The sequence below is a fragment of the Bufo bufo genome, chromosome 3 (genome assembly GCF_905171765.1).
Source record: "Bufo bufo chromosome 3, aBufBuf1.1, whole genome shotgun sequence".
Lineage (NCBI taxonomy): Eukaryota > Metazoa > Chordata > Amphibia > Anura > Bufonidae > Bufo > Bufo bufo.
Window position 1 is genome coordinate 101,197,270 of NC_053391.1, and position 27,460 is coordinate 101,224,729.

General features: G+C 44.8%; 1 protein-coding gene across 3 annotated transcripts in view; it reads right to left on the minus strand.

Annotated features, from left to right (window-relative positions):
* Positions 1 to 27,460, minus strand: part of FLOT2 (flotillin 2) — a 66,461-nt gene that overhangs the window by 16,644 nt on the left and 22,357 nt on the right. Inside the window, exons 3-7 of one of the 3 annotated variants that reach the window (XM_040423410.1) lie at positions 19,001 to 19,091; positions 5,248 to 5,371; positions 2,887 to 3,005; positions 1,619 to 1,732; positions 1,401 to 1,520 (exon numbers count right to left, since the gene is read on the minus strand). In XM_040423410.1, the coding sequence (XP_040279344.1) occupies positions 1,401 to 1,520; positions 1,619 to 1,732; positions 2,887 to 3,005; positions 5,248 to 5,371; positions 19,001 to 19,091 (568 nt within the window). Of the gene's footprint in view, positions 1 to 1,400; positions 1,521 to 1,618; positions 1,733 to 2,886; positions 3,006 to 5,247; positions 5,372 to 11,913; positions 12,005 to 19,000; positions 19,092 to 27,460 lie in introns of all 3 variants that reach the window. The other 2 variants (XM_040423409.1, XM_040423411.1) reach the window with 2 other exon arrangements.

The window sequence follows — 27,460 nt, forward strand, 5'->3', positions numbered from 1 at the left end:
AATATATAATGCTCTTACTCATTTTCGTTCAATAGTTTCTTCTAAAAAGTGACTTTTATAATATGTAAATTACCTCTCTACCAGAAAGTAGGGCGGCTACTTGCTGGTAGCAGCCGCATCCTCCTTTCATAATGACGCCCCCTCCTCATGTTGATTGACAGGGCCAGCGAACGCGCTCGTCCTCTGACTGGCCTTGTCTCCGTTTTAAATCTCGCGCCTTCGCCGTACCGGTCTTCAGTCGGCACAGGCGCACTGGATAGGAGGATGCTCGCTCGGCCGCTCCTTCCTCAGTGCGCCTGCGCCGGGTGTAGACGTGACGTCATCGGCGCATTGAGGATGGAGCGGCCAAGCGAGCGTCCTCCTCTCAGTGCGCCTGCGCCGACTGAAGACCGGTACGGCGAAGGCGCGAGATTTAAAACGCAGACAGGGCCAGTCAGAGGACGAGCGCGTTCGCTGGCCCTGTCAATCAACATGAGGAGGGGGCGTCATTATGAAAGGAGGATGCGGCTGCTACCAGCAAGTAGCCGCCCTACTTGCTGGTAGACAGGTAATTTACATATTATAAAAGTCTGTTTTTAGAAGAAACTACTGAACGAAAATGAGTAAGAGCATTATATATTGATATATCGCAGTATAAGGAATTTAAGGAGCCCAAAAAAAAATCATGACTTTAGTGGGGTGACAGAAGCCCTTTAAAGACGAGTCAATTTTATCACATACCATGTGACGTTTGATAAATTTGGTGCAATTATGCCTGTGCAGACGCAATGCACAGTGGGCTTCCCCTCAAGATAAATTCCCCCTTACAGAAATCTGTTTATTCCCCCGAGTGACATTATGAACACTTCTTTGCTCATACAACTCTTAAAGGCTATGCACACCTTTGGAGACAATTTTAGTTTGATTGCATTTTACTCATTTTTGGCTAAAAATCATATTTTCAATTGGCCTTTATTAAAAATGTCGAGCCATTCTGTCACAAAGGGTTAACTGTTTTTCTAACTGTGAGACTGATACTTTCACTTTGTGTGGGTCATCTAATAAAACCTTATCTCTAAACTACTGAGAGGTCATAAACACTTATCAGTAAGAGAATAACTGAGTTATAATGAGTGTTTATAATGTCAGAGCAGAGATTGTTAGCTCCCAACTGACTGAAAAAAAGAGAAAATCCATAGGCTGCTACTAGAGCATCTCGGCTCTGTATAGAAAAAAGGGCTCCATATTTTTAATAAAGACCAATTGAAAAAGAAATTTTTAGCTCAAAATGAGTACAATGCAATAATAATGAAAAAGAAAATTGGCCACAAAAGGTATGGTATACACAGCCTTTAAAATGTCTCTTACACCGTGCCAAGTGTCATGCTTAGTACACCCCCACCCTCTCCTTTCCAGCTCACCTTGGTGTTCACTTCTTGGCTGAAGGCCGCTTTCTGCAGTTCAAACGCCCGTTTGGAATCTGCCATTTTAGTATCGGATAGATATTTGATATCAAGCATTTCTTTCTTGGCCATGGCCTCCTGTTAGGCAAATGAAATAACAAATTCAATTACTCTGCAGGGCCAGAAAGCCACATATAGTATTTTAAGCACTTCAAATCCTCTGGTGGATTACGTACCCTAATGCCTGCATCTCGTTCTGCTTCTGCAACGCCAATATCAGCATCTCTCCGCACAACAGCTGTTTGAGTCTTACCCAGAGAGCTTAAATACTCAACCTTGTCGTACACGTCCTGCAGGAGCACAACATGCATTATGGGAATTACATAGGCATTGGGATATAAGGCAAATGCAAAATACAGACAGCATTCAATGCAAGGAGGACTCAAAGTGCCATTTCTTACAGGAGGCACTTTTGTGCAGGGGGGAAAATTGAACTACACAGAGTAATGAACCGAGATAAAATAAATTTACATACACAAGTCCCTTTCGTAAAGGGAATTTTTCACCGGGAAATTCACTGATAAACCAGGCACAATGTCTTTTAGGGCTAGATCATCTGAATGTAATGATACCTTTCACTTTCACTCATCTGTTGCTTCATTCTGGATCAAAAGTACTTTTAATCCATAAGCAAATGAGCAGTTGTGTGCACCGATGGCAGGCCCAAACCAATCTGTGCACCCTGGCTCCTCCTGCTTCCACTGTCTGCCCCTTCGTCTACTTCTTGATCGACAGGGTCAGGTTCCTGCACAGTCATTTCACCTGGCCCTGTCACAATGTAGGAGAGGCTAGAAGAGAAAGCAAGCGGAGCAAGGGTGCATAGAGTGGCATAGGCCCGCCCTCAGTGCACTTAACTGCTCATTTGCACATAATTTAAAAAAACTCTTACTCCAAAATGAAGCCGATCACTAAGGGCTCATGCACACAACCATTGGATGTTTTTGGTCAGTAAATTGCAGATCTGCAAAACACGGACACCGGCCGTGTGCATTCCGTATTTTGCAGAACGGAACAGCTGGCACCTAATAGAACAGCCCTATCCTTGTCAGTAATGTGGACAATATTAGGACATGTTCTATTTTTTTTCTATTTTTTTGTGGAACGGACATACGGAAAAGGGATGCACACAGAGTAATTTTGCAGCCCCATTTAAGTGACTGGTTCCGCGTATGGGCTGCAAAAAAACAGAACGGACACAAGGGGGGGAGGGGAAATAAAAAAATAAAGTACATTCATGTGCATGAGCCCCAAGTAAAAAAATCTTTACATTCAGCTGAGCTCGCCCACAAGGTGTTGTGCTTGGTTTATCAATGAATTCCTAGTGGTAGGTTCCTTAAAAGGAATATTAAATCAGAAAATGAGCTATTGTTTTAAATCAAGTTTTCATGTTAAACATAAAAAAAAAATGCATAATGGTGGTGACCGATTCCATTTAAACACTTACCTTAATGGTAAAGCTCAGGATTTCGATACCCATGCGGCCGACATCAGGAGCTGCCACTTCACGAACCAGTTTTGCAAACTGATCCCTGTCCTGATAAATTTGTTCCACTGTCAGTGTACCTGAATGAGAAGACACACACTGCAGTCAGACTACAGTACCTACAGATTACAGAGGCCTACACAGTGCAATGAATACCACTAAGGGAGCGGTCAGATCCAGATTTGTTTGCAAATCGCACATGGACCCATTCATTTCTATGGGGCAGCAAAAAAGCTGACAGTTCACGGATATGATCCATGTGCTGTGCCGCAAATAGACAGTTTTGTGGACAACAGGCATTTTTTCGGGATGCACATGGTCGCATCTGTATTTTGCAGATCTGCAATTTGGATACTGTCGCGTGAACGCTTTCTAAATAACAGAAAAAGTATAAAACAGTATGACAGTCTGAGAAACTAGTCATAAGGGCGGCTTTCTGCATATCAAGATCCACATTACAGAAGAAAAATAATACATAAAAATAGGATTCTACACCATTTCCTTAACCCCTTAGAGACCTCCAATACACTTTTAACGGCAGTCACTAAGGGGCCTTAGGCCGGGCCACTGCCTTCTTACGGTGCTGCACAGTTCTCCCATGCAGCGGAGAGCAGGGATTGGCTCTGGCATGCGCTCCTGCCCCAACAGCTCGGCTCTTTATCCCCTTACATGCCGCAGGCAATGGAGAAGCGGTTACAGAGGGAGCGGACTTCAGCACAGTTTGCTGAAAAACTCGGTGGCTATAGTTTGAAAAACTTGGAATATTTTTACGGCACAACACCCTTTAAAGAGTCACTGACTTTTCAGAAAAATGTTGATTTTTCAGAGACAAATCGAAGATTTTCATAGTTGGGGGTCTGAGTGCTGAGCCCATGACAACAGCTAGAACAAGGAGAATATCGCACTCTCTCTCCTCGTAGCAAGACACAGAATCGAGATGAGCCTATAGGCTTTCTACTGAGTCTGAGTCACTTCCTCTCCTGCAGTGAGACAGAGAGATATGCGAGCGCATCTTTCTCCTTATTCTAGTTGGTGGTGGTGGTGGTGGTGTGGGGGAAGGGGGGGTGAGATCAGCACTCAGACCCCCACTGATCATAACTTTTGATGTCTCTATTACATATCAGAAGTTTTCCGACAACTCAGGGACCCTTTGAGAAGTCAGCTAAAATACGAAGTACCACATTTTTTAAGAAGTGGAGGCTACTCAATACATCTTTTACTGTCCATGTACCACAAACTAAAATTTCAGTTATAATTTACGCTGGTTTTCTGGCGTAAATTACTGGTGAATATGTCAGGCTTAAAGGGGTTACCCAACCTATGGCACCTGGGCACCTCATACAGATTATACTTACCCTGCTCCCCGACACCCACATCGCTCTTGATCCTCACACGGTCGCTGCTGCATCTCCACATCGCACGGATGAAAACATCCGGTGACGAGGGGAGCAGCCAATAGCAGGCCGCAACGGGGATGAGCCTCCCAAGCATCACCCACAATGTTTGGGACGCTCGTTCCCATCGCGGCTTGCTATTGGCTGCTCACTCACTGGATGTTTTGATCCGCGCAGCAGCCGTGCTGGGATCAGGAGCGACGTGGGTGCCGGAGTAAGTATAACCTGTATGAGGGTCCCGGGCATTTTGGAGGTCATTATAAGTGTTGGATAACCCCTTTAAGAGACCCTGTCTTCTGCAAAATGCCACCGTCATGTCCTCTCCACTTTGATTGACAGGGCCAGGTGTGATGATGACATTTTCACTGCCTGGTCCTGTCAAAGTGCAGAGGGCGCAGCAGTTGCATAGAGAGGGCAGAGACTCTAGGTGTAGCGGCAACGCCCCTGTTGCTCCTAGAGGCTCATTTGCATATATTAAAACACAATTTTTCTCAGCGATGCGAGCACATATGAACATGCGGCCAACACAGATGTCTTCAGCTGCCAAGCGCACATGTAACAGGTCAGTCAGTGTCATAGGTACAAATCTGCTGAGAGATGCCCTTTAAAGAGTCAAGACTGGAAGTAGAATACATGGAGTGACTTCACAGGTTTTTATTATGTGAGATAAAAAAGATGGCAGTGTCTCTTTAAGGATACATCCACACTGGGCAATAATGACGCATTAGGCAGATGCATCATTACCGCACTGCAAAAACTGCATGTGAATACATGGTTTTCTACTGCACAGTGTGAACGGGACATATTTCTTGTAGGTTTAACAATTTTGATCAAAATGTATACATTTTTACTTGGATGGTTTCACAATACTCAGTTGAGCCCCCTACAACAAGAAACAGACAAAAACCTTTTTGAAGCATTTATTTACCAAGAATAGATCGCAAATGGCCTTCCAGGGTTTGCAGGACAACATTCTTAATCTCATGGACATTTTTTCCAAGAAACTGCTCACAAGCCACGGCTAAAAGATCGTGGTCAGTCATGATTTTCACCTAAAAGAAAAAATACTTCATATAAAAACTGCCATATAAGAAATAGAAACCGGATAAGACTAAACAATTACGTAATTGTTAGATCACTATTCAATGTTATCCCTTCAAATAAAATTATTTTTATATCTACGGGGATTTTATATACACAGATTACTCCCATGCTTATTACATGAACAGTGGGCAGGATCTGCAGGAGGAGAACTTGTCCTGCCCAGCTTCTTCTCTAGGGAAATACCCGTCAGTACAGAGAAATAATGCAAGGTAGTTGTAAGGGACAGTTCACGTAACCCTTATTTTTCTGTTCTTCTGATCAGTCAGAAGAACAGAAAAAAAAAAAATCTCAGACGGAAATGGCTTAAATGGATGCCAAATGTGCATAACTGATGTACAGGATCCGTTTTTCTGACCGTTCATAAAGATGGAAAAATAATGGTGATGTACTTGTTTTAAAAGTCTTTTGGCAATGTTCAGGGACAGGAAAAGGGTTGAAAGCCATTTACGTGTAAATGGGTTTTCCAGGCCCCTGATACTGATCCTCTATTCTCAAGTTGGGTCATTAAAGTGGTTTTCCAGGCTTTTAATATTGATGACCTATCCTCAGGATAAGTCATCAATATCCGATCGATGGGGGTCCGACACCTGGCACCCCCACTGATCAGCTGCATGAAGAGAAGGCACGTGCCATGACGTCTCCTGTCTCTCTTCCTGCTCGTGTGTCTTCCCTTCATACAGCTGATCAGCCGGGGTGGCGAATGTCGGACCCCCGCCAATCTGATATTTATGACCTATACTGAGGATAGTGAAACAGTTGTGGTCACAGCACTCGTCCTGATGGCTTTTGTGGGTGCACGTCCCCGGGTTGATCCCCCTCCACCTGGGGATCGGTATTTAACTGTTTTATATTTATGGTTGAAGACAGCACACCAATGTATTTCTTTGGATTATTGCTTCTTTTATTTAATTTATTTCAACATCAGTGATTATCAATAGACGTCAGTGCAACGTTTCAGGCCCTTTTAATAGGTGCCCTTTTTCAAGCTGAACCGATGCTCGGACATGTGTGGGTGGCTAATGCATCCTGAGAATAGGTCATCAATATTAAAAGCCTGGAAAACACCTTTAAAATAAGATTGGTGAGGGCCCGACACCCCGCACGCAAATGATCAGCTGTTCCCTGCAGCCTCTGGAACTAACAATGTGAATGGAGAGGGAAGCACAGCTCTGTTCTAAGTGTAGTGGTCATGCCAGGTTACTGCAGCTTAGCTTCCATTCACTTCAATGGGAGCTAAAGTGCAGTAACCCAGCACGGCCACTACACTTAGAACGGAGCTGTGCTTCCCTCTCCATTCACATTGTTCGTTCCAGAGGCTGCAGGGACCAGCTGATCGGTGCTGGGCGTCAGACCCTCACTGATAGCATATTAACGAGTAGACCCATCCTGAGAATAGGTCATCAGTATCAGAGGCCTGGAAAACCCCTTTAATAATAACTTTCAAAAATAAGGTTTATCTCATGTATTTCTAAGAGTGTAAATCCCATTTTATTCAAACCATTTTGGAGATGTGCCCCTTTTTAAGGTGTGCAAAATATGTAATCCGGGACTTCAATCTGTGCAGGTCACAGAACAGGCTCCTGAAAGTGGAGGAGGGCAGCCGCGCATTCACTTTAGTGGGAGTTCCGAAAATAGCTGAGCAAGCGTGTTTGGCTATTTACGGATGTCCTATAGAAATGAATGGAGAGCGCACCATGAAAGCAAGGCTGCTGCTCCACTCATTCCTATGGGACTGACAGAGATAGCCAAGTCAGAGCACGGCTATTTTCGGCAGTCCCATAGAAATGAAGGGAGTGCGGCCACACATGGGCAACTGCTCTCCTCTCTCTTTGGTGGTCCCGTTCTGAAGATAGGTGTGGGTCCCACACCTGACGTTGGTGGCATATCTTAGCGATATGCCAGTAATGTCTAAGATGAGACAACCCCTTTAACACTGGAAAGATCCAGACTTATTAATTATCAGCCTGTCAGACTGGAGTACCGGATTGTCAATCTTTTAAAGGGGTTGTCCGGGCTTTTACCATCAGGATAGGTCTTTAATCCGATACCCCCGCCGATAAGCTGTATGAGGAGACAGAGCGCGCAATGCCGTCTCCCTTCTCTCTTCCTGTCCGCTGCTGATGGTCTTTGCCATAGACCTCAGCGGTGATCAGGAACAGCAACAGAAAACAGCATGCGCGCCAGGGAATAGATCAATAGTAAAAGCCCAGATAATCCCTTTAAATCTGAACACACACAGGACATTCGCTTGTTAAAACATACAAGATTCACATAGACGCCCCCCAAACACGTTTCACGGCACACAGCAGCGTCATCAGGGGATTCGGGACATGAAAGGGATATGATGGTACAAATGTGCACATCACCTTACATACAAGAGGACACAAACAATAACATATCTGCAAACTATCCAATTACCAGGCGAGTACAAGAAATAAGTGCATAATATACAATATGTCAGACATTATCTATATGTGCATACATATATAACAGTGACACATGGGACATAAATTCCAGGAGACATTAACACAACAGTCCTAGGGGAAAAGAAAAAGTCATCTTTACAATGCCATACGTTGACTTGTGGACAATTTTGGACACGTAGTGAAGCAGGACATCTTTACATGGCATTTAGCAGGTATTAATAACTCATGCAGAGGAGAACAAAGAAGAAATATCAGATCAAATAATCCATTGATGAAAATCTCAAATCAATACATGCACTCGACCATAATCATAGATCTATGATGCCTGGATCCATAATAAGGCGCTCATAGAAATCAATGTTTAAATACTTGACTTACTACTACTACTCCTCCTCCTCTCCGGTTAAGGGTGCATTCACACGACCGTATAAATGGATCCGCATCCGTTCCGCAGTTTTGTGGAACGGGTGCGGACCCATTCATTTCAATGGGGCTGCAAAAGATGCGGACAGCACACCGTATGCTGTCCGCATCAGTTGTTCCGTTCCGCAGCCCCACAAAAAATATGCAGCATGTCCTATTCTTGTCCGCGGTTGCGGACACGAATAGGCATTCTCTATATAGCGCCGGCCATGTGCAGTCCGCAAAATGCGGAACGCACACAGCCGGTATCAGTGTTTTGCGGATCCGCAATTTGCGGACCGCAAAACACTTACGGTCGTGTGAATGCACCCTTAAGAGAAGAGACCGATGATTTTTCGCAGAAAGGGAATAAAGAATTGTGGCATGTTACATGGCATGCCATACTATGAGGCCCCTTTCACACGATGATTAGGTCCGGGTGCGTTCCGGAAAACTCACACCATTTCTCAAGCAATTTCAGTCAGTTTTGTCTGTGATTGCGTTCAGTGGTTCCGTTTTTTTTTTGCACGGGTGAAATGCGCATTGATGCGTGATGAATGTTTACAAACATCTCTTAGCAACCATCATTTAAAAAATGCATCGCATCTGCACTTGCTTGCGGATGCGATGCGTTTTTCACGCAGCCCTATTCACTTTTATGGGGGCAGCAATGCATAAAAAATGCAGAATACAGAACATGCTGCGATTTTCACGCAACACACAAGTGATGTGTGAAAAACAACGCTCAGGTACACAGACCCATTGAAATAAATGGGTCCGGATTCAGTGCAGGTGCGATGAGTTCACGTCATGCATTGCACCCACACGGAAAACTCGCTCGTGTGAAAGGGGCCTAAGGCTACCTGCATAAATGCATGTATTCGATGAGAATTATCTGCATGGATTTGTGTGTGGCTGTGTTTCCCTGATAATCGGTGTCAAAATTCCCAAGTGTTACATGCAGATTTTATTGTGGATTTGTTAAAGATTTCTAAATCACACCGCAGGTCCATTTACGCACGGATAAGTTGCACTGAGTAGATGAGATTTTTAACATCTCATCTACTTAGCAGGTACTACATTATGCTGTAGATTTGCTGCACGGCAGAGCCATGTGTAATGGACACCGTGTGCAGGTGCCAGTTATGTTTCCATTATGTACCCTACAGAATCACTGTTTAAATTCGAATCAGTCAGCATTAAAATGTAGTGCAATCTGCCAGCAGCATGTTATAGAGCAGGAGGAGCTGAGCAGATTGATATATATGGTTTTATTGGAAAAGATTCAGTAAGGCCCGTTCACATGTCCGCAATTTCATTCCGCATTTTGCGGAACGGAATTGCGGACCCATTAATTTCTATGGGGCCGCACAATGTGCGGCCCAGCTCCGGAAATGCGAACCCGCATTTCCGTTCCCCCAAAAAAAAAGGGATATTCTATTAGTGCCGGCCGCAAAATGTGGAACGCACAGTGCCGTGTCCGTGTTTTGGGGATCTGCAAAACGCTACGGACGTGTAAATGGAGCCTAAAACTTGTAATTTACTCATTTATATTCCTCCTCATTTGGGGCTTTGGATTCAAGGAGGTGGTCCTATCCGTGATTGACAGCTCTCTCTGTATACACAGCCATAGAGGGAAGGCTGTCGATCACCGATAGGACCGCCTCCTGGACTTCAAAGCCCAGAATGAGCAGAAATTTTAACAATTAAAATGACTTTCACTGTACTATATATCTGCTCAGCTCATCTTGCTCTATCCCATGCTGCATTCGGCCGAGACATCATGTTTAATGTAACAGCTTCCCTTTAAATGGAGTCTGTCAGCAGTTGTCGCTCTGCAAAACTGCTGACAGCACTAGGTAGGCGCCAGACAGCAGGACAAACATACCTTTTCTGGAGCATTTCTCATCAGGAGCAGTGCGAATAAGACTTTTTTCCTGCCAAATTTTGCTGTACTAAAGGCTGAGCTTCACTGTGCTGTGCTCTCTGTAATTAGCGGCTATGCTCCGACAACTGTAGTATCCAAGCAGGAGGATCAGGTGCCTCAGAGTAGAGGAAAGGAGCTGTGACGCAGCTCACTGCAGGCAGCACTTCACTTTACTCCACTTATGTAAAATTTGCTAGAATAAAAATTCATATTCGTACTGCTCCTGAAGAGAAAAGCTCCGCAAAAGTTATGTCTGCCTATCTTGCTCTCCCCAAGCATTGAAAAAACACCAAGAATAGCGACACCACACAATATATTCAAATGATCAAAAAACTAATCTTTATCGTAGCAAATCCAGTTTAAAAATATTCCATGATTAAAACAGAAGTTACCTCCATACCCACACAGGACCAGGAGCTACAATGTGGCACACATTTGATCAGGACATAGAACCAGCATAAGAACCAGTAAACATAACCCAAAAAAGGGGAATATGAGTCAAAGTGCAAAAAATGCAAAGTCCATGAAATAAAAATTACAATGATACAGACCACGGCAGCACCTGAGACCTAGACGCAGTCGCTTCCTCCAGGGGTCCTGGTTCTGTGTGGGTATGAAGGCAACTTCTGTTTTATGATTGGAATATTTTTTATCTGGATTTGTTACAATAAAGATTAAGACTAAAATACCTTTTTTTGGCCCCATTGTCAAAATGCCTATTCTGGCCTGCAAAACGGACAATAATAGGACATGTCCTATAATTTGTGGCACAGCGGCATGGATGAGATCTGTGTGATGTCTGAATATTTTGTGGCCCCGTAGAAAAGAATGGGTAATGTGTAATCAGCAAAAGAGGCAGATTGGGCATCAGAGCATTTCCTTGCTCCAATGCTGCCCCTTGTGCATCATGCAGGGCAAGGTCTGATGTACTGGGCTTCACATCACTGTTAGGTGGAAACCTCCGCCTAGCAGCGAGCCTGGTGACGTCACCGAAACAGATAGGTGGTCTGTAGCGCTGCCCTAGGCCGTTTTAGAGGCTCCGCCTAGCATAGTGATGTGAAGCCCGGTACGTCACTGGCAGTAAACAGACCTGCGCGATGCAGCGCGAGGCAAGGGGAAATGCTCTGAGACTGCTGGAAACAGCCAGTATTTTCAGAACGCCCATAGCAGGGACAGGAGGGTGGCTGCACATACACAGCTGCTTTGCTAGCGGTAAGAGATCTGGCAGGCTGTTCTGATAGCGAACAACCTGCTGGAGCTCTCTGGATCCGGCACTGCCAGACGGTAGCTGAATGCCCATTATAGTTAATGGGGCCGGCGGGCAATGCCAGATCCAGAGAGCTCCAGCAGGCTCTTCCCTGCCGAATCTCTTACTGCTAGTGTGAAGCTACCCTTAACTTTGGAGGGTCTCATTCTGGAAACCAGAGCGGGTCCCAAACCTGTCTGACACTGATGACATATTCACCCTTTTAAGTTTACAGGGACTATAAGAATTTGCTATACCCAAGTCCAGCCCGACATGTCTACAATTGTAGCAGTAGTAGTAGTAGTGGATCATAATTTTACATATGCATATACATCATCCAGTCCATAGTCGTACACCATTTCTCATTTTCTTTTCACTTTGTCCATGCTTAGGAATTTTTTTCCGAGTGTCTGTACTTGTCATGGCATCAGACTGTATCCATTCCTGGAGACATGCATTCCCAAAATGAGGTGCAGAGAGTTACAGTACCTGGGCCACGCCAGTGACAGTTAACGCTACACCCTCGGCCGTCTCTACGTCCTCACACCTGGGCTGTAACGTCATTATCTCTAGGGAAATCCTGCCAAAAAAGGTAAGACATTTGCACAGTTTCCAACATCAACTTTACACTTCCCGTAGATCTCTTCCCCCCTTCTAGTCCGTAGTCACAATGTCCGCAATGCTCAGCTCAGACGGTAACACAAATGATCCTTCTGTAAAATTAAATACACCAGCACCAAAAAGGTAAGTAACTGGATTATACCAGGAGAAGCTACGTATTTTAATTGCATTTAAGCATTTAGACAGCTCAGGTGAGGTAGGTGAAAGAGACGGTGTTAACAGTCTACTATAGTCTACACTTACACTAAAGAGAAGAGCCTCTGGGAGTATGTGCCCATCAGAGCTCGAAAAGAAAAATATCAGAACCAGACACCTTCCTGTGCAGAAAATGAAAAGCACGAGTCAACAGATCATATGTCTGAGATCCTGGGGGCCTACACCTCACAATAACTGCAAATATCCAGAAAATAGAACCGTTAATGATGTGATCTGTTCTGATCAATGGAAAGCAGTCGGGTCACGGTGTAAGTAGTCGAAGGCTGTGTTCACACTTGCGTCAGAGGCTCCGTCAGAAACCTTTATTGCACATTCCATCATATTTGACGGGAAGAACAGTCCAGTCAATGGGTTCTGCTGTGTGATGGAAACCACAGTGTTGTGCCGATGCCATTTATGCCAGAAACCTGAACAAAGCCTAAGGACTCATGCACACAGCCGTTCCATGCATTGGGGACCACAAATTGCGGTCCCCAATGCACTGGCAACGTCCATGCGGGGGCCGGGACAGATCAAGACCCATTCAACTTGAATGGGTCCGTGATCCATCTGCACCGCGGTGTGGAGGCACGTACAAACACCACGGAAGCACTCCGTAGTGCTTCTGTGGGGTTCCGTGCCTCCGTTCCGCACCTCCGGATTGCAGGCCCGCTGTTTCGCCGCGGCCGTGTGCATGAGGCCTTAGAGAGGGGTGAGAGGTCCTCTGTTCAGTGTCTGCCCTGGAAGGGTGCAGAGCTAAAGAATACCACAGTAAGTAATGGGCTACTGGCTAAACTCGTTTGGTCCATGGTGATTCTCGCGACTCTCGCATAGACATTACCCAGCTTGGCTAAGCATGCATGTCTGTTTCATAAGGGGGGGAAGAAAGCAGCAACAAAAGGATCAAGCATTTTGAAATCTCACAGACTGACACACTTAGGCCCCTTTCACACGGGCGTTGCGGGAAAATGTGCGGGTGCGTTGCGGGAACACCCGCGATTTTTCCGCGAGTGCAAAACATTGTAATGCGTTTTGCACTCGCGTGAGAAAAATCGCACATGTTTGGGACCCAAACCCGAACTTCACAGAAGTTCGGGCTTGGGATCGGTGTTCTGTAGATTGTATTATTTTCCCTTATAACATGGTTATAAGGGAAAATAATAGCATTCTGAATACAGAATGCATAGTAAAACAGCGCTGGAGGGGTTAAAAAAAAATAGAAAATCATTTAACTCACCTTAGTCCAATTGATCGCAGCCCGGCATCTCCTTCTGTCCCCTTTACTGAATAGGACCTGTGGTGAGCATTAATTATAGGTAAAGGACCTTTGATGACGTCACTCCGGTCATCACATGGTACGTCACATGATCTTTTACCATGGTGATTCACCATGGTAAAAGATCATGTGACGTGCCATGTGATGACCGGAGTGACGTCATCAAAGGTCCTTGACCTATAATTAATGCTCACCACAGGTCCTATTTAGTAAAGGGGACAGAAGGAGATGCCGGCATCGCGATCAAGTGGATTAAGGTGAGTTAAATGATTTTTTATTCTTTTTTAACCCCTCCAGCGCTGTTTTACTATGCATTCTGTATTCAGAATGCTATTATTTTCCCTTATAACCATGTTATAAGGGGAAATAATAATGATCGGGTCTCCATCCCGATAGTCTCCTAGCAACCATGCGTGAAAATCGCACCGCATTCGCACTTGCTTGCGATTTTCACGCAACCCCATTCATTTCTATGGGGCTTGCGTTACGTGAAAAATGCACAAAGAGGAGCATGCTGCGATTTTCACGCAACGCACAAGTGATGCGTGAAAATCACCGCTCATGTGAACAGCCCCATAGAAATGAATGGGTCAGGATTCCGTGCGGATGCAATGCGTTCACCTCCCGCAACGCATCCGCGCGGAAAACTCGCTCGTGTGAAAGGGGCCTTAGGGTTCATGCACACAAACGTATTTTCTTTTAGTGTCTGTTCCGTTTTTTTTGCAGACCGTATGCGGAACCATTCATTTCAATGGGTCCGCAAAAAAACAAACAAAAAAAAAAAACTGAAGTTACTCTGTGTGCATTCCATGTCCATATTTCCGTTCCGCAAAAAAAAAAAAAAAATAAATAAATATAGAACATGTCCTATTATTGTTTGCATTACGGACAAAGATAGTACTGTTCTATTAGGGGCCAGCTGCTCTGTTCTGCAAAATACGGAATGCACATGGACGTCATCCGTATTTTTTGCGGATCTCAAAATACATACGGTCGTGTGCATGAGCCCTTAGACAAAGAATGCTATCAATCACTGATTACACCTCAACTCAGCTGTCAGTGACTGACCACTAAGTGTGTATACATACTTACACAGAGAATTCTATCAATCACTGATAACACCTGCTCGTGTACAACTATCAGTGACTGACAGCTATCTCTGTATGCACACTAAGGCCTCTTTCACACGGGCGTTGCGGAAAAATGTGCGGGTGCGTTGCGGGAACACCCGCGATTTTTCCGCACGAGTGCAAAACATTGTAATGCGTTTTGCACTCGCGTGAGAAAAATTGCGCGTGTTTGGTACCCAAACCCGAACTTCTTCACAGAAGTTCGGGCTTGGGATCGGTGTTCTGTAAATAGTATTATTTTCCCTTATAACATGGTTATAAGGGAAAATAATAGCATTCAGAATACAGAATGCTAAGTAAAACAGGGCTGGAGGGGGTTAAAAAAAAAAAAAAATCATTTAACTCACCTTAATCCACTTGCTCGCGATGCCGGGCATCTCCGTCTGACTCTTTTACTGTATAGGACCTGTGGAGAGCATTAACTATAGTTTAAGGACCTGGGATGACGTCACTCTGGTCATCACATGGTACGTCACATGATCTTTTACCATGGTGAATCACCATGGTAAAAGATCATGTGACGTACCATGTGATGACCGGAGTGACATCATCCCAGGTCCTTAAACTATAGTTAATGCTCTCCACAGGTCCTATACAGTAAAAGAGTCAGACGGAGATGCCCGGCATCGCGAGCAAGTGGATTAAGGTGAGTTAAATTATTTTTTATTTTTTTTAACCCCCTCCAGCCCTGTTTTACTTAGCATTCTGTATTCTGAATGCTATTATTTTCCCTTATAACCATGTTATAATAAGGTTCGGGTCTCCATCCCGATCGTCTCCTAGCAACCGTGCGTGAAAATCGCACCGCATCCGCACTTGCTTGCGGATGCTTGCGATTTTCACGCAACCCCATTCATTTCTATGGGGCCTGTGTTACGTGAAAAACGCACAAAGAGGAGCATGCTGCGATTTTCACGCAACGCAAAAGTGATGCGTGAAAATCACCGCTCGTGTGCACAGCCCCATAGAAATGAATGGGTCAGTATTCAGTGCGGGTGCAATGCGTTCAGCTCCCGCATCGCATCCGCGCGGAATACTCGCTCGTGTGAAAGGGGCCTTAGGCTTCCTGCACACGACCGTATGGTTTTTTCAGTGTTTTCCGGTCCGTTTTTCACGGATCCGTTGTTCCGTTTTTTGTTTCCGTTGTGTTTCATTTTCTGTTCCGTTTTTCCGTATGGCATATACAGTATACAGTAATTACATAGATAAAATTGGGCTGGGCATAACATTTTCAATAGATGGTTCCGCAAAAAACGGAACGGAAGACATACGGATGCATTTCCGTATGTGTTCCGTTTTTTTGCGGACCCATTGACTTGAATGGAGCCACGGAACGTGATTTGTGGGCAATAATAGGACATGTTCTATCTTTAAATGGAAACGAAAAACGGAAATACGGAAACGGAAGGCATATGGAGTACATTCAGTTTTTTTTGCGGAACCATTGAAATGAATGGTACTGTATACGGAACGCAAAAAACAGCCAGTAAACGGGGGAAAAAAATTGTTGTGTGCAGGAGGCCTTATACAGAGAATGCTATAAATTAGGGGTGGGCAATATGGCCTAAAATCTATATTGAGATATAATTTTAAGCATGTGCGATATATTCTATATTTTATTTGGGGGGGGGGGGGGGGTTGTTAAACTTTTTTTTACTTTTTATTTAATAACTATTAGCCTCCTTAGGGGCTAGAACCCTTGTCCTATTCACCCTAATAGAGCTCTATCAGGGTGAATAGGACATCACACTCTCCCTGCTGCCCTGTGCATAGTACACACAGGAGCAGGAAGCTGACTATGGCAGCCAGGGCTTGAGTAGCGTCCTGGCCGCCATGGTAACCGATCGGAGCGCCGCGATTACACTGCTGGGGCTCCGATCAGAAGCGGCCAGCCTGGGGCAACTGCCACCAATAATTTAATCGTGTGGAGGGGGGGGGGGGGGGGGGGGGGCCCGCAATTAATATAATACTTAGAAGAGGAGGAGTAGAAGGGAGGGACTGTGGCCACTGCGCCACCAATGAATATAAGTAATATGCCTGAATACAAACGTAGCCTGCATGTGCCGACCATATCCCATACCTGGCCTCTATTACTGCGCGCCGTGATCCGCCACAATTAACCCCTCAGGAGGGGTTTATTGTGGCGGATCACGGCGCACAGTAATAGAGGCCAGGTATGGGATATGGCCGGCACATGCAGGCTACGTTTGTATTCAGGCATATTAACTATATTCATTGGTGGCGCAGTGGCCACAGTCCCTCCCCTCCTCCTCTCTGTTCTCATTGGTGGTGGAGTGGCCACAGTCCCTCCTCCTCTGTTCTCATTGGTGGTCAGCAGCAGCCGCACACAGTGGGGAGGGAGGGACTCTCTCCTTCTCCACTGTGGCGGCTCAGGAGAACATGGTGCGTGCCAAGAGCGGTGCATGCCATGTTCTACCGCGATATGGCGATATAAACGAAATCTCTATCGTTGGCCAAATTTATATTGTTTATATCACATATCGTCTGTATCGCCCACCCCTACTATCAATCACTGATAACACCTCCTGGTGTACAACCATCAGTGACTGACAGCTATGTCTGTATACACACTTAGGCCTCATGCACACAACAGTTTTTCTCAACCTCCGTTCCGTTTTTTTTGCGGATAGGATTAGGACCCATTCATTTCAATGGGTCAGCAAAAAAATGCTGATAGTTCACCCGTTTGTGTTCCGCGTCCGTTGTCAGTGTTTCCCTTCAGCAAAAAAAAAAAATAGTGCATGTCCTACTTTTTTCACATTTGCGGACAAGGATAGGCATTACAAGGGATCTGTGGAAAAAAGACGGATCCTCCAAAAAAAACAGATGCTGCATGTTTTTTTGGGCGGACGCAAAAAACAACTGTCGTGTGCATGAGGCCTTATACAGAGAATGCTATCAATCACTGATAACACCTCCCGGTGTACAACTATCAGTGACTGACAGTAATGAAAGGCGAAGTGAGCTTCAGATGCTACATCCAAAGTCGCTTCATTCAAAACTTCGGATTAATACTGTCTGGAGATTCATGTATGGGCTCCGATGAGCCAAAGTAAGTTATTCGCAAAGTCTGGTGCGACTTCGTTGAATAACTTCGGTAGTTGTTTAGTAAAGTGGAAAACCACTTTAAAACTTGGAACTGAACTCTGCTTTGGTTCTGACTGGTTACACAGGGCAATGATCAGGAACAGACCGTTTAGATGCATTTACACGCAGAAATTATCCCTTCCGTATGGGGATCCCACTGCGGTCGCTCGTGCCTCTGCAATTTCACTTAATCTCGGCAGCACATTTTTTTGGCGGCAGAACTGATCAGATTTGTGGCAGATTTAGGCTACTTTCACACTGGCGTTTTGGTTTCTGTTTGCGATATCTGTTCAGGGCTCTCACAAGCGGTCCAAAACAGATCAGTTTTGCCCTTAATGCATTCTGAATGGAAAAGGATCCGCTCAGAATGCATCAGTTTGCCTCCGTTCCATCTGCATTCCGCTTTGGAGGCGGACACCATAACACTGCTTGCAGCGTTTTGGTGTCCGTCTGACGAAACTGAGCCAAACGGATCCGTCCTGACACACAATGCAAGTCCATGGGGACGAATCCGTTTTCACTGACACAATAGAAAACGGATCCGTCCCCCATTGGCTATGTTAAAGATAATACAAACTGATCAGTTTCTTCAGATCCATGACGGATCCGCACCAAATGAGAGTGTGAAAGTAGCCTAACATGGGCAATTATTGGGAAGAAGCATTTGTACGAGTGTGCATTCCTCATAATTGCCAAGATAGTTTGCCCATGTCAATACGCTATTAGGACATAAGTATGTAGAGTGATGTCATACTTGGGAACCCCTCTATGAGCCGTCCCTGGTGATAATGGCTGGAGGTTATCAGATCCCCAGGCTGGCTTCTATTTCTAATTAGTCTTTATATCTTTTATTCTGCGATATCCCAATGGAGCCGGATTCATATCCTCCTGCGCATGGACCTGGCATGTAACGGAAGACGTGGACTCCTGTTTTAGGAGGCTGTGGTGGAAAGCGGTGATTAGTCAGAGCCTTTCTGCGACTCGGTAAAGTTGTTGGCATCTTTATGAGAATGTCTGATAAACTTTAAAAAAAATTATTCACTGGAGCTTCACATTACGTCCAAAGGTGACTGCTGAGTGGACATGAGAGAGGAAGAGAACATGGGAAGGAAAGTTGAAAGCTTACACCTGGGAGGAAGAGGATGGTATTAGGGGTTAGTGCAGAGTCCTCTGGTCGTCGTTTCTGCTTATAATAAAAGAGATCAAGAAACTGAGGAGCAGAATTAGGAAGCTGGAAGTGTATTACCTGTGCAACCCCTGTTACGTACAGAGGGACCCCCTCCGATGTCTCAATATTCTCGCAGCGACATAGGATGGTCATAACCTCCAATGACAGTCTGAGCAGCGTTAAATGAGGGCAGGAGGACAGCAAATACACAGAGCAGTTACCAGAAAGGAACACACAAACCAGTTACACCAAAAGGAAAAATAAAACGCAGAACTGAAGTGTGGTTAGTGTTAGTCTGCTGCCGCACGAGCAGCCATGCAAGGTGTCTGACAGGAGCGGGGACGTGGGTTATCACAGGCACTAGTCACTACTCCCACAACTTGCTAGTGGTGTCACAAATGTCAGAAATTAAACTGTACAGATATACAGGAGGTGGATCTGCCAGAGTTTGGGGCTGCATACTTTTGGCATAATATAGTTTTTTTTTTCCTGCTGTTAATGCAATAAGTTTAGTTGCAGTCCTGTGTAAAACTACAGATCACAATGCTATATAAAGATGGTGTGCAAAATGACCCGCTCATCGTTGACTACACTTACAAAAAAAAAAAAAAAAACAACAAACATGTTGTATACGAGCGTCTATATAGGACATGCATGGAACGGGCCTGGCAATAAAGGTACACTAAAAGCAGAACATACACAACAAATATCCCAATGGCAAAGAAGGTCATTCATTTTTTTTTTCAGGCAAGGTCTCGTTTCTCAGCTAGCACTCTCTTAGCGCCAAGTCCAGTCATATACGATAGATATGCAAGTACAGTCATTGACAAAAATAAATAAAAACATAATGCACCCAGATAGAAAACTCAGGCAGATATAGCAATGATTACAGGTGTGGTCCGAATAGACACTGGGTCTTGAAAAAAAAAAAAAAAAAGGGCACGAAATGGCTTCCCCCGCTTCCGTATAAAACGGCTCTCAGAGGCTACTTTTGGGTAGCATACTTCTTGGTAAGAGATTGAGTGCCGGACTTGCCTCTACAACGCACTTGAAGACTGTTTGCCCAGTTGACAGACTTTGAAAGGGGGCGCATCACTGGACTGCGAGAAGCAGGATGGTTGTTTTGATAAATTTGCCGCCATCTAGGCCAGTCACGCTCAACCTGTCGCCCTCCAGCTGTTGCAAAACTACAACACCCAGCATGCCGGAACAGCCTACAGCTATCAGCCTACTGCAGGGCATCGTGGAAGTTGTAGTTTTACAACAGCTGGAGGGCCGCAGGTTGAGCATGCCTGATCTAGGCCATTCTGACCCAGCAGTTAGGAAGGGTTAGAAGCAGTCGTTATGCGACAGCATGCACACATGGCGAACCAGCTCTGGACAGACCACCAGTAGAGTGGATCGTTTGATCTGTTGCTTCCACATAAGGTGGTCCACCATCTAGACGCAGGTGGTACCTTCATTACATACCAGTCTCTGCCTGGACCTTAGCAGAAGGAGATTTGGTGTCATGGTGCCCATTACGTGTCCTGCCGTCGTCCTTTATCTGCAGTGGTGTCGTGAAAGAGAAACCTGGACTGCTACAGACTGGAAAAATATTGTCTTTGGAAACTAATCCAGTTTCTGTTTGGGATCACACCACAGTCGGGTTAGAGAATGGAGGCCTTGAGGTGAGCGCTTCAGTCCTGCCTTTTGCTGTGAAGCAACACACTGCCCCAACTGCTGGTGTGGTGACCTGGGAGCCATCACCTCCAGTAGTGATACAAGGGACACTAACCGCTCAGTGATCTTTATAGGACATCCTGCCGCCACATGTATTGCCTCTCATGGCATATTCAGCAGGATAACACCCACCCACAAGGGTCTCCCCCAGACTAACACTTCCTTGTCCTGCCCGGTTGCCAGATTTATCGCCATGTATCAAGCATTTATGAGACACCAGCTCCCAGCAACCTACGAGTGTGCAGGACCCTCAGGCCCGGCTGCAAACATCTGTGGGAAAATGTGCTGCAGGAGACCGTACAGAACCTGCCCAACCGAATCTCCTCTTGTATCTGGGATAGAGGCGACACAACGGGTACTAGAACCACCCTTCAACTGTATAGTTCGCCCCAATAAACTTCTCCTTTCGCTCTAATATTATAAATCACTTACACATATCATCATTACATTCACACGTAAGGCTAGGGCTACACGACGACATTTTGTCGCGCAACAGTTTTTATAATGATAGTCTACGGCAGGGATCAGCAACCTTCAGCACTCCCGCTGTTGCAAAACTACAATTCCCAGCATGCTCCATTCATTTCTAGGTGAGTTCTTAGAAGAGTAGAGCAAGTATGCATGCTGGGAGTTGTAGTTTCACAACAGCTGGAGTGCCGGAGGTTGCCTAACCCTGGTCTATGGTGTCGCACTCCAACATACGACATGCTGCGACTGACACGGCAGTAGCAAAAAATCCATCCAAGATGGATTTTTCGGCGACTGTTGCGTCTCAGTCGCAGCGCGACAACATAGACTATCATTATAAAAAGTGTCACACAATAAAATGCTGTGCGACATGTTGCAGTGTAGTTGTGCCCTGTGTCGTGCGACATGTCGTCGTGTAGCCTTAGCCTAAAAAGTCTCGTTTGATTGCAACAACTTCTTTGTGTGCATATATACCTGTATACAGCAGAGGAGTGCAGTAAAGGAAGCAGCGATCAGTTTGTAATGTGTGGGGAAACCACAGAATCTCACTTCCTTCTATCATCTGTTTACCTACTTTATCGCATGCCAAATGACACCTGTTGTGTAAGCTGCAGGAACACGGCTCCTAGGTGTATGCTGAAGGATTCAAGCTAATCCACTTCTGAAAAGATCTTTTACAGGTCTGGTCATCTTTAAGATCCCAGGAGAAAAGATGGATATACTGTCTATAACGTGATCCTCGTATTGCTGCTCTCACCTGTACTGATAGCTCTGGCCGTATATCCTCCCCAATCAACTATACAACTGGAAAATGAGGATATTGTTATAAGACTGTTGTTCCAAGAACTGGGTCCAAACCAACTTCTATCCTACAGATAGGCTACAATCATAGCAGTAAATCAGGTATCTTTGCATGTAGGTCAGGGCAGCGGCCCAGTATCCACAAATATCCTATAGGCTCCTTCCCATACTATGGGGCCGATTTACTAATCCTGTAGGTGGCATAAACTTAGATTTTCTACACATGCACTACATTTGTCTCAGTGGCACATGCTCGATGATCGATTTGGTGCAGGACTAAACAGGAGCTAACTGTGAAATGATAATGATGACCTAACTAGGTCATGTTACCGATGTACGGTGACACCACAAGGCCTAGGAAGAGGCCGCAGCGTTCAATGAGCGTCCGTCCATTTATAACAGTTGACTGTCAAGATCCCGTGTGACAGATCCCTGCAGATCTGATACTGATGACCTATTCTGGGGATAGGTCATCAAGATATATTACCGGATAACCCCTTTAAACTTTACACCAGCTTTGCTACAGAATTTTACACCAGAATTATGAAGAAATTTTGCAAAAAAATAAAATAAAATTAGATATTTTAAAAGGACACATCTTAGGCCCTGACCTCTTTCCAGCCTAGTCTTACTTCCGTGGTGAGCTAGATGCGCCAAATTGCTCAAATAAGTACCAAATTCTGGTGCAATTTTCAACAATGTCTAGGTGCTGCCACATCAGTAAATGTGACTTTTGAGAACAATGACCAAAGTCTGGTTGGTTTGAAGACTGGCTGGAGATCTGGTGGACCCCTACAGATGTGGAGTATTGTTACCTAGTGAATTATGCTGCCGATACTGCACCATGATTGACCCTAGATGCCTACAAACTGGTTAAACTGCAATCTGATATCGGTCATTCTTGTTCCGCGTTTCTCTGAACAGAAGTGACTGTAAACAACATGCAAATCAGACAGATTAGCAGTTTTTTCGTTCCCCCCCCCCCCCCCACCCGATCAGGATATTGATGGCCTTCCTTCAGGTTAGGGGCTGACTCTTAGCAGCTATGCCGATCAGCTGTTTGAAGGAATGCGGCACTCACATGAGCACTACAGACTTCACATTGGGCAGTGGTGTATGTGTGTGTATAATATATATATATATATACACACATATGCGTGGACGTATATATGTGTGTATGTTCCACGATCACTCAAAAACGCAACCATCGATTTCAACGAAACTTGGTATACACATGCCTTGCTACTTGGAAATAAATCTTGTGGGGTCTCAGCTCTCTAGGACGTACTGTTCCTGAGATATACCCCAAAAATTACTTGCATTAGCCAATACAAGCCTGCAAGTCTGTCTCTTCATATCCCAACTGCCATACACACAGTCACATGTCCCTAATCAGCCATGGAAGCTCGCAGGCCCTTAGTCTCCACATACACACAGTTTTACTCCAGGATTCCATAACAACCCAGCCATTTTTCTTCACTGCTGTAGGTCAGCTTTAGGCTAGGGCCGTACGACACATAGGGCACAGCTACACTGCTACATATGTCGCGCGACAATTTTTATGATAGTCTATGGTGTTGCACAGCGACTGTGACGAGACATCCATCTTGGATGGATTTTTTGCAACTGTCATGTCGCAGCATGTCACCATAGCCTATAGTCGTGTAGCCCTAGCATTAAAAGGGGCAGGGCACTGGAGGTCACTGTTAAAAAGGCGTTCACTGTGGAGGTCACTGTTAAGGGGGCAGAGGCAACTGCTGTGGAGGTCACTTAAGGCAGCGGGGTACTGTGGAGGTCACTGTAAAGGGGAGGGGGGGCCCTGAGGAGGTCACTGTCAAGGGAGTGGGGTGCTGTGAAGGTCAAAGTTAAGGGGATGGGCTACTGTGGAGGTCCCATTTTAAAGTGGCGGGGCACTGTGGGGAGGGTCTGTTAAGGGGCGGGGTGCTGTAGAGGTCACTGTTATGGGGGATACTGTCTATATCTTTTAACGACACACACAAACATTTAATGAAATAGATTAAATATACCCGTCCTTCTGCTAGTCCGTAATATAAAATTTATTTTATATATATATATATATATATATATATATATATATATATATATATATATATATATATATTTTACACAATTAAACAGCACTCTGCAAACCAAATAAAGTACAATGATGCCATAGTTACAGAAAACATTCTAGTGCTAATGCTAGGCTTATTCTGTAAATTTGAGATTCTTGGCAAATACATTTTGTACAAAATTATTTGGGCCCGTCTGCCAAATGTCAAGGCGATGTCTGTAAGATGGGAACCTAACACTAAATACTACCAGTTATGTGGCCACCATAAAATTCAGGGAGTGCAGGTTCCATGTGCACTTAATGGAGGCCATTTTATGGTAAGCCAAAGTCGCAAAAGCCCTATTTTTTCTTAAGAAATCTTAGTTGCAGGGCGTGATAAGTTCACCCCTTTTATGTCCTGTTTTTTGACGTGTCTTTTTAAAAAGCATTTTTTGAGCGTTTTTCTCTGCTAGAAAACTCAAACCATAGATGTTAGGTGAAAGTCTATAGGATTTAAGAAATGTTTGATGCACACGCGTTATTTTTTTTTTCTATCCATATAATTTTTATTATAAACAGCATGTAGCAGCAATGGCCTTTTTTCAGGTTGTTTTTTTTTACACCGCTTTCTACAATACTACTATCGAGGGGGGGGGGGGGGCTGTTTCTTACAAATAAATAGTTCTTTTCCTCCTTCAGCTCCAAAAAGATGGGATCAATGGCAAATGGCAAATGTGAAAATTATTGTTTGTGGTCGATTGCTGGACATGTGTACACGGGGCAATCATTGGAAATGAAGTACGGTATCTTTGCCCCTTCTGAAGGGCCCATTATATGTGGTTTATAATGGAAAATTACTTTACACTAGCCTTTAAATCATAATTTTATAGTCACAATGGAGGAAAAGGCAATAACTGCCTGACTGTAAAGGACCTTTTACATAGGCAGAAGATGGAGTCATATCAGGAACTACCGTTCCTATGAACACTTGTTTCACTTGACCGTGCTTGGTCTAGGAAACCCGGCCCGATCTCCCAGACCAGGGATGGGCGAACTGCGGCTCTCCAGTTGTTTTAAAACTACAAATCCCATCATGTCCTGCTGTAGGCTGATAGCTGTAGGCAGACTGGGCATACTGGGATTTGGAGAGCCGAGACTTGCCCATCCCTGTACCAGACCAAACTGACTATCATAGTAACTCACATGATGTGAGCACAGTACAATGGACTGGCGATCATATGGGAAGTATAATTCACTACAGTACAATCAGTTTGGGTCAGAAGAGCAGCGGGCGGCGTGGGCGATATGGCCAACACATGGACAGTGTTCCCCAGACCGAACGTGATTATGGGAATCAGGACTTATAGGCCCAAGCAAAATGCTTGATTGTTGGGTGACAATTGTTTACCAAGCACATAAAATCATAATTTTTTGGTAAAACATTGCCCTGTGTGCTGCCAACAAAAAATTAATCTGTATGGGGATGAATAATCGTCAACAGGAGGGGATGACTGCGGCATGTAAATAAGATTACATGAGCGAGCAACGATCAAGAACGAATGCTTTCTGTCCGATCACTGGCCTTTATTTTTTTTTATCTGCCTATGTAAATGGGCCCTAATGGTCCTTTTACAGGGCCCGATGCACGCCATAATGAGAACCGATCCACGATGAAACAAATCTGCTCATGTAAACAGCCTTTACACTGGCCGATCACATCTGAATGAGTGACAAACAATAGTTACTACATAGACCCTTTGACGTGGTCTGAGGATTGAACCAACTATTCCGAACAAATCTTCCAGGGAACGCTTGATAATTGGTCCGTATAAATGTGCCACTGATGACCCGACAATGATGTCCTACGGGCCAGAGAGCGTTTCTCTGCTTACATAAAAGGTCAGATCTGCCGACAAACAGTGGGGTGGTATAGACGGGGTAAAGGGCAGTTTCTATGTGTTACAACCAATAAACCAAGAAAAAGCATAAAATCGGGTTCATGTTTAAGGAACATGGTAAAGAGAATAAATAATAGTAGTCACGGCTTGTACATACACCGGTTGTTGCTGGTGAATTTAATATTACCAATGAGCCTTAGCAGACAGAATATCAGACAGTCAATATATATAACAACTATTCAGCCCTGCCATTCTGCTATCAATAGGAATGGGTTAGCTAAAGGCACCACCACCCATTAAAGGACTTGTCTCACGTCAGCAAATGGCATTTATCATGTTGAGAAAGCTAATACAAGGCACTTACTAATGTACTGTGATTGTCCATATTGCCTCCTTTGCTGGCTGGATTCATTTTTCCATCACATTATTCACTGCTCGTATCCATGGTTACGACCACCCTGCAATCCAGCAGCAGTGGTCGTGCTTGCACACTATAGGAAAAAGCGTCGGCCTATGCACACACCCACGGTCCTGGCCACCAGAGAGGCCGGTACTTTTTACTATTGTGTGCAAGCACGACCACCACTGCTGGACTGTAGGGTTGTCATAACCCCTGGAAACAAGCAGTGTATAATGTAATGGAAAAATGAATCCAGCCAGCAAAGGAGGCAATATGGACAATCACAATACATTAGTAAGAGCCTTGATAAATGCTGTTTGCTGCAGTGAGATAATCCCTTTAACTGTGCTGGTGTCTACTCAAAGATACCATTCCAGTCTTTCCTATGGAGCAGGCAAGCACAGGCTGGTAACATTACTCACCAGTGTCTGCCCACCCAATCCTGAAAGAAGAGAGCCGGGACATGAAGACTAGGCGTTTTCTATTACATGGTACTGTAGGCCCAGAATGACTGAATAGCCTCTTTGATAACCTACTGTCCATCTGACTTAGTAATACAAGGAATTTCAACAACAGATAATTACTGCTGGCAATCTGAACAACCAAGCAAGCAAGCTAGGAGCATGCTGGGGTTCGTGACAGATGTATGGGTTCATTTGATGGGTGACTATCAGCGATATCTGATGGGTGTTGTGCTCCCTCTACACTGTGATCATGCTATGGCAGCCATCCTGTTAGCATTAGTCGCGCCCCAGTCAGGATCTGAGTAAGGGCTCACGCACATGAACGTATTTTCCTTCTGTGTCCATTCCGTTTTTTTTGTGGACCGTATGCGGAACAATTCATTTCAAAAGATCATAAACAAACTAAACGGAACTTACTCCGTGTGTATTCCGATTCTGTATGTCCGTATTTCCATTCCGCAAAAAAATACAACGTCCTATTATTGTCCGTACCACAGACAAGGATAGTACTGTTCTATTAGGTTCCAGCTGTTCCGTTCCACAAAATACGGAATGCACACGGGTGTCATCTGTATTATTTGCAAAATACATATGGTCCTGTGCATAAGCCCTAATGGTGATCCCAACACGGCTGGATTTCTTGCCACAAATCCATACATTGCTATGGGATCACCGCTACTCAGCAATCCTGGCTGCAACAGCTGGGGCACGACCAATGTCACAGTGTAGCCC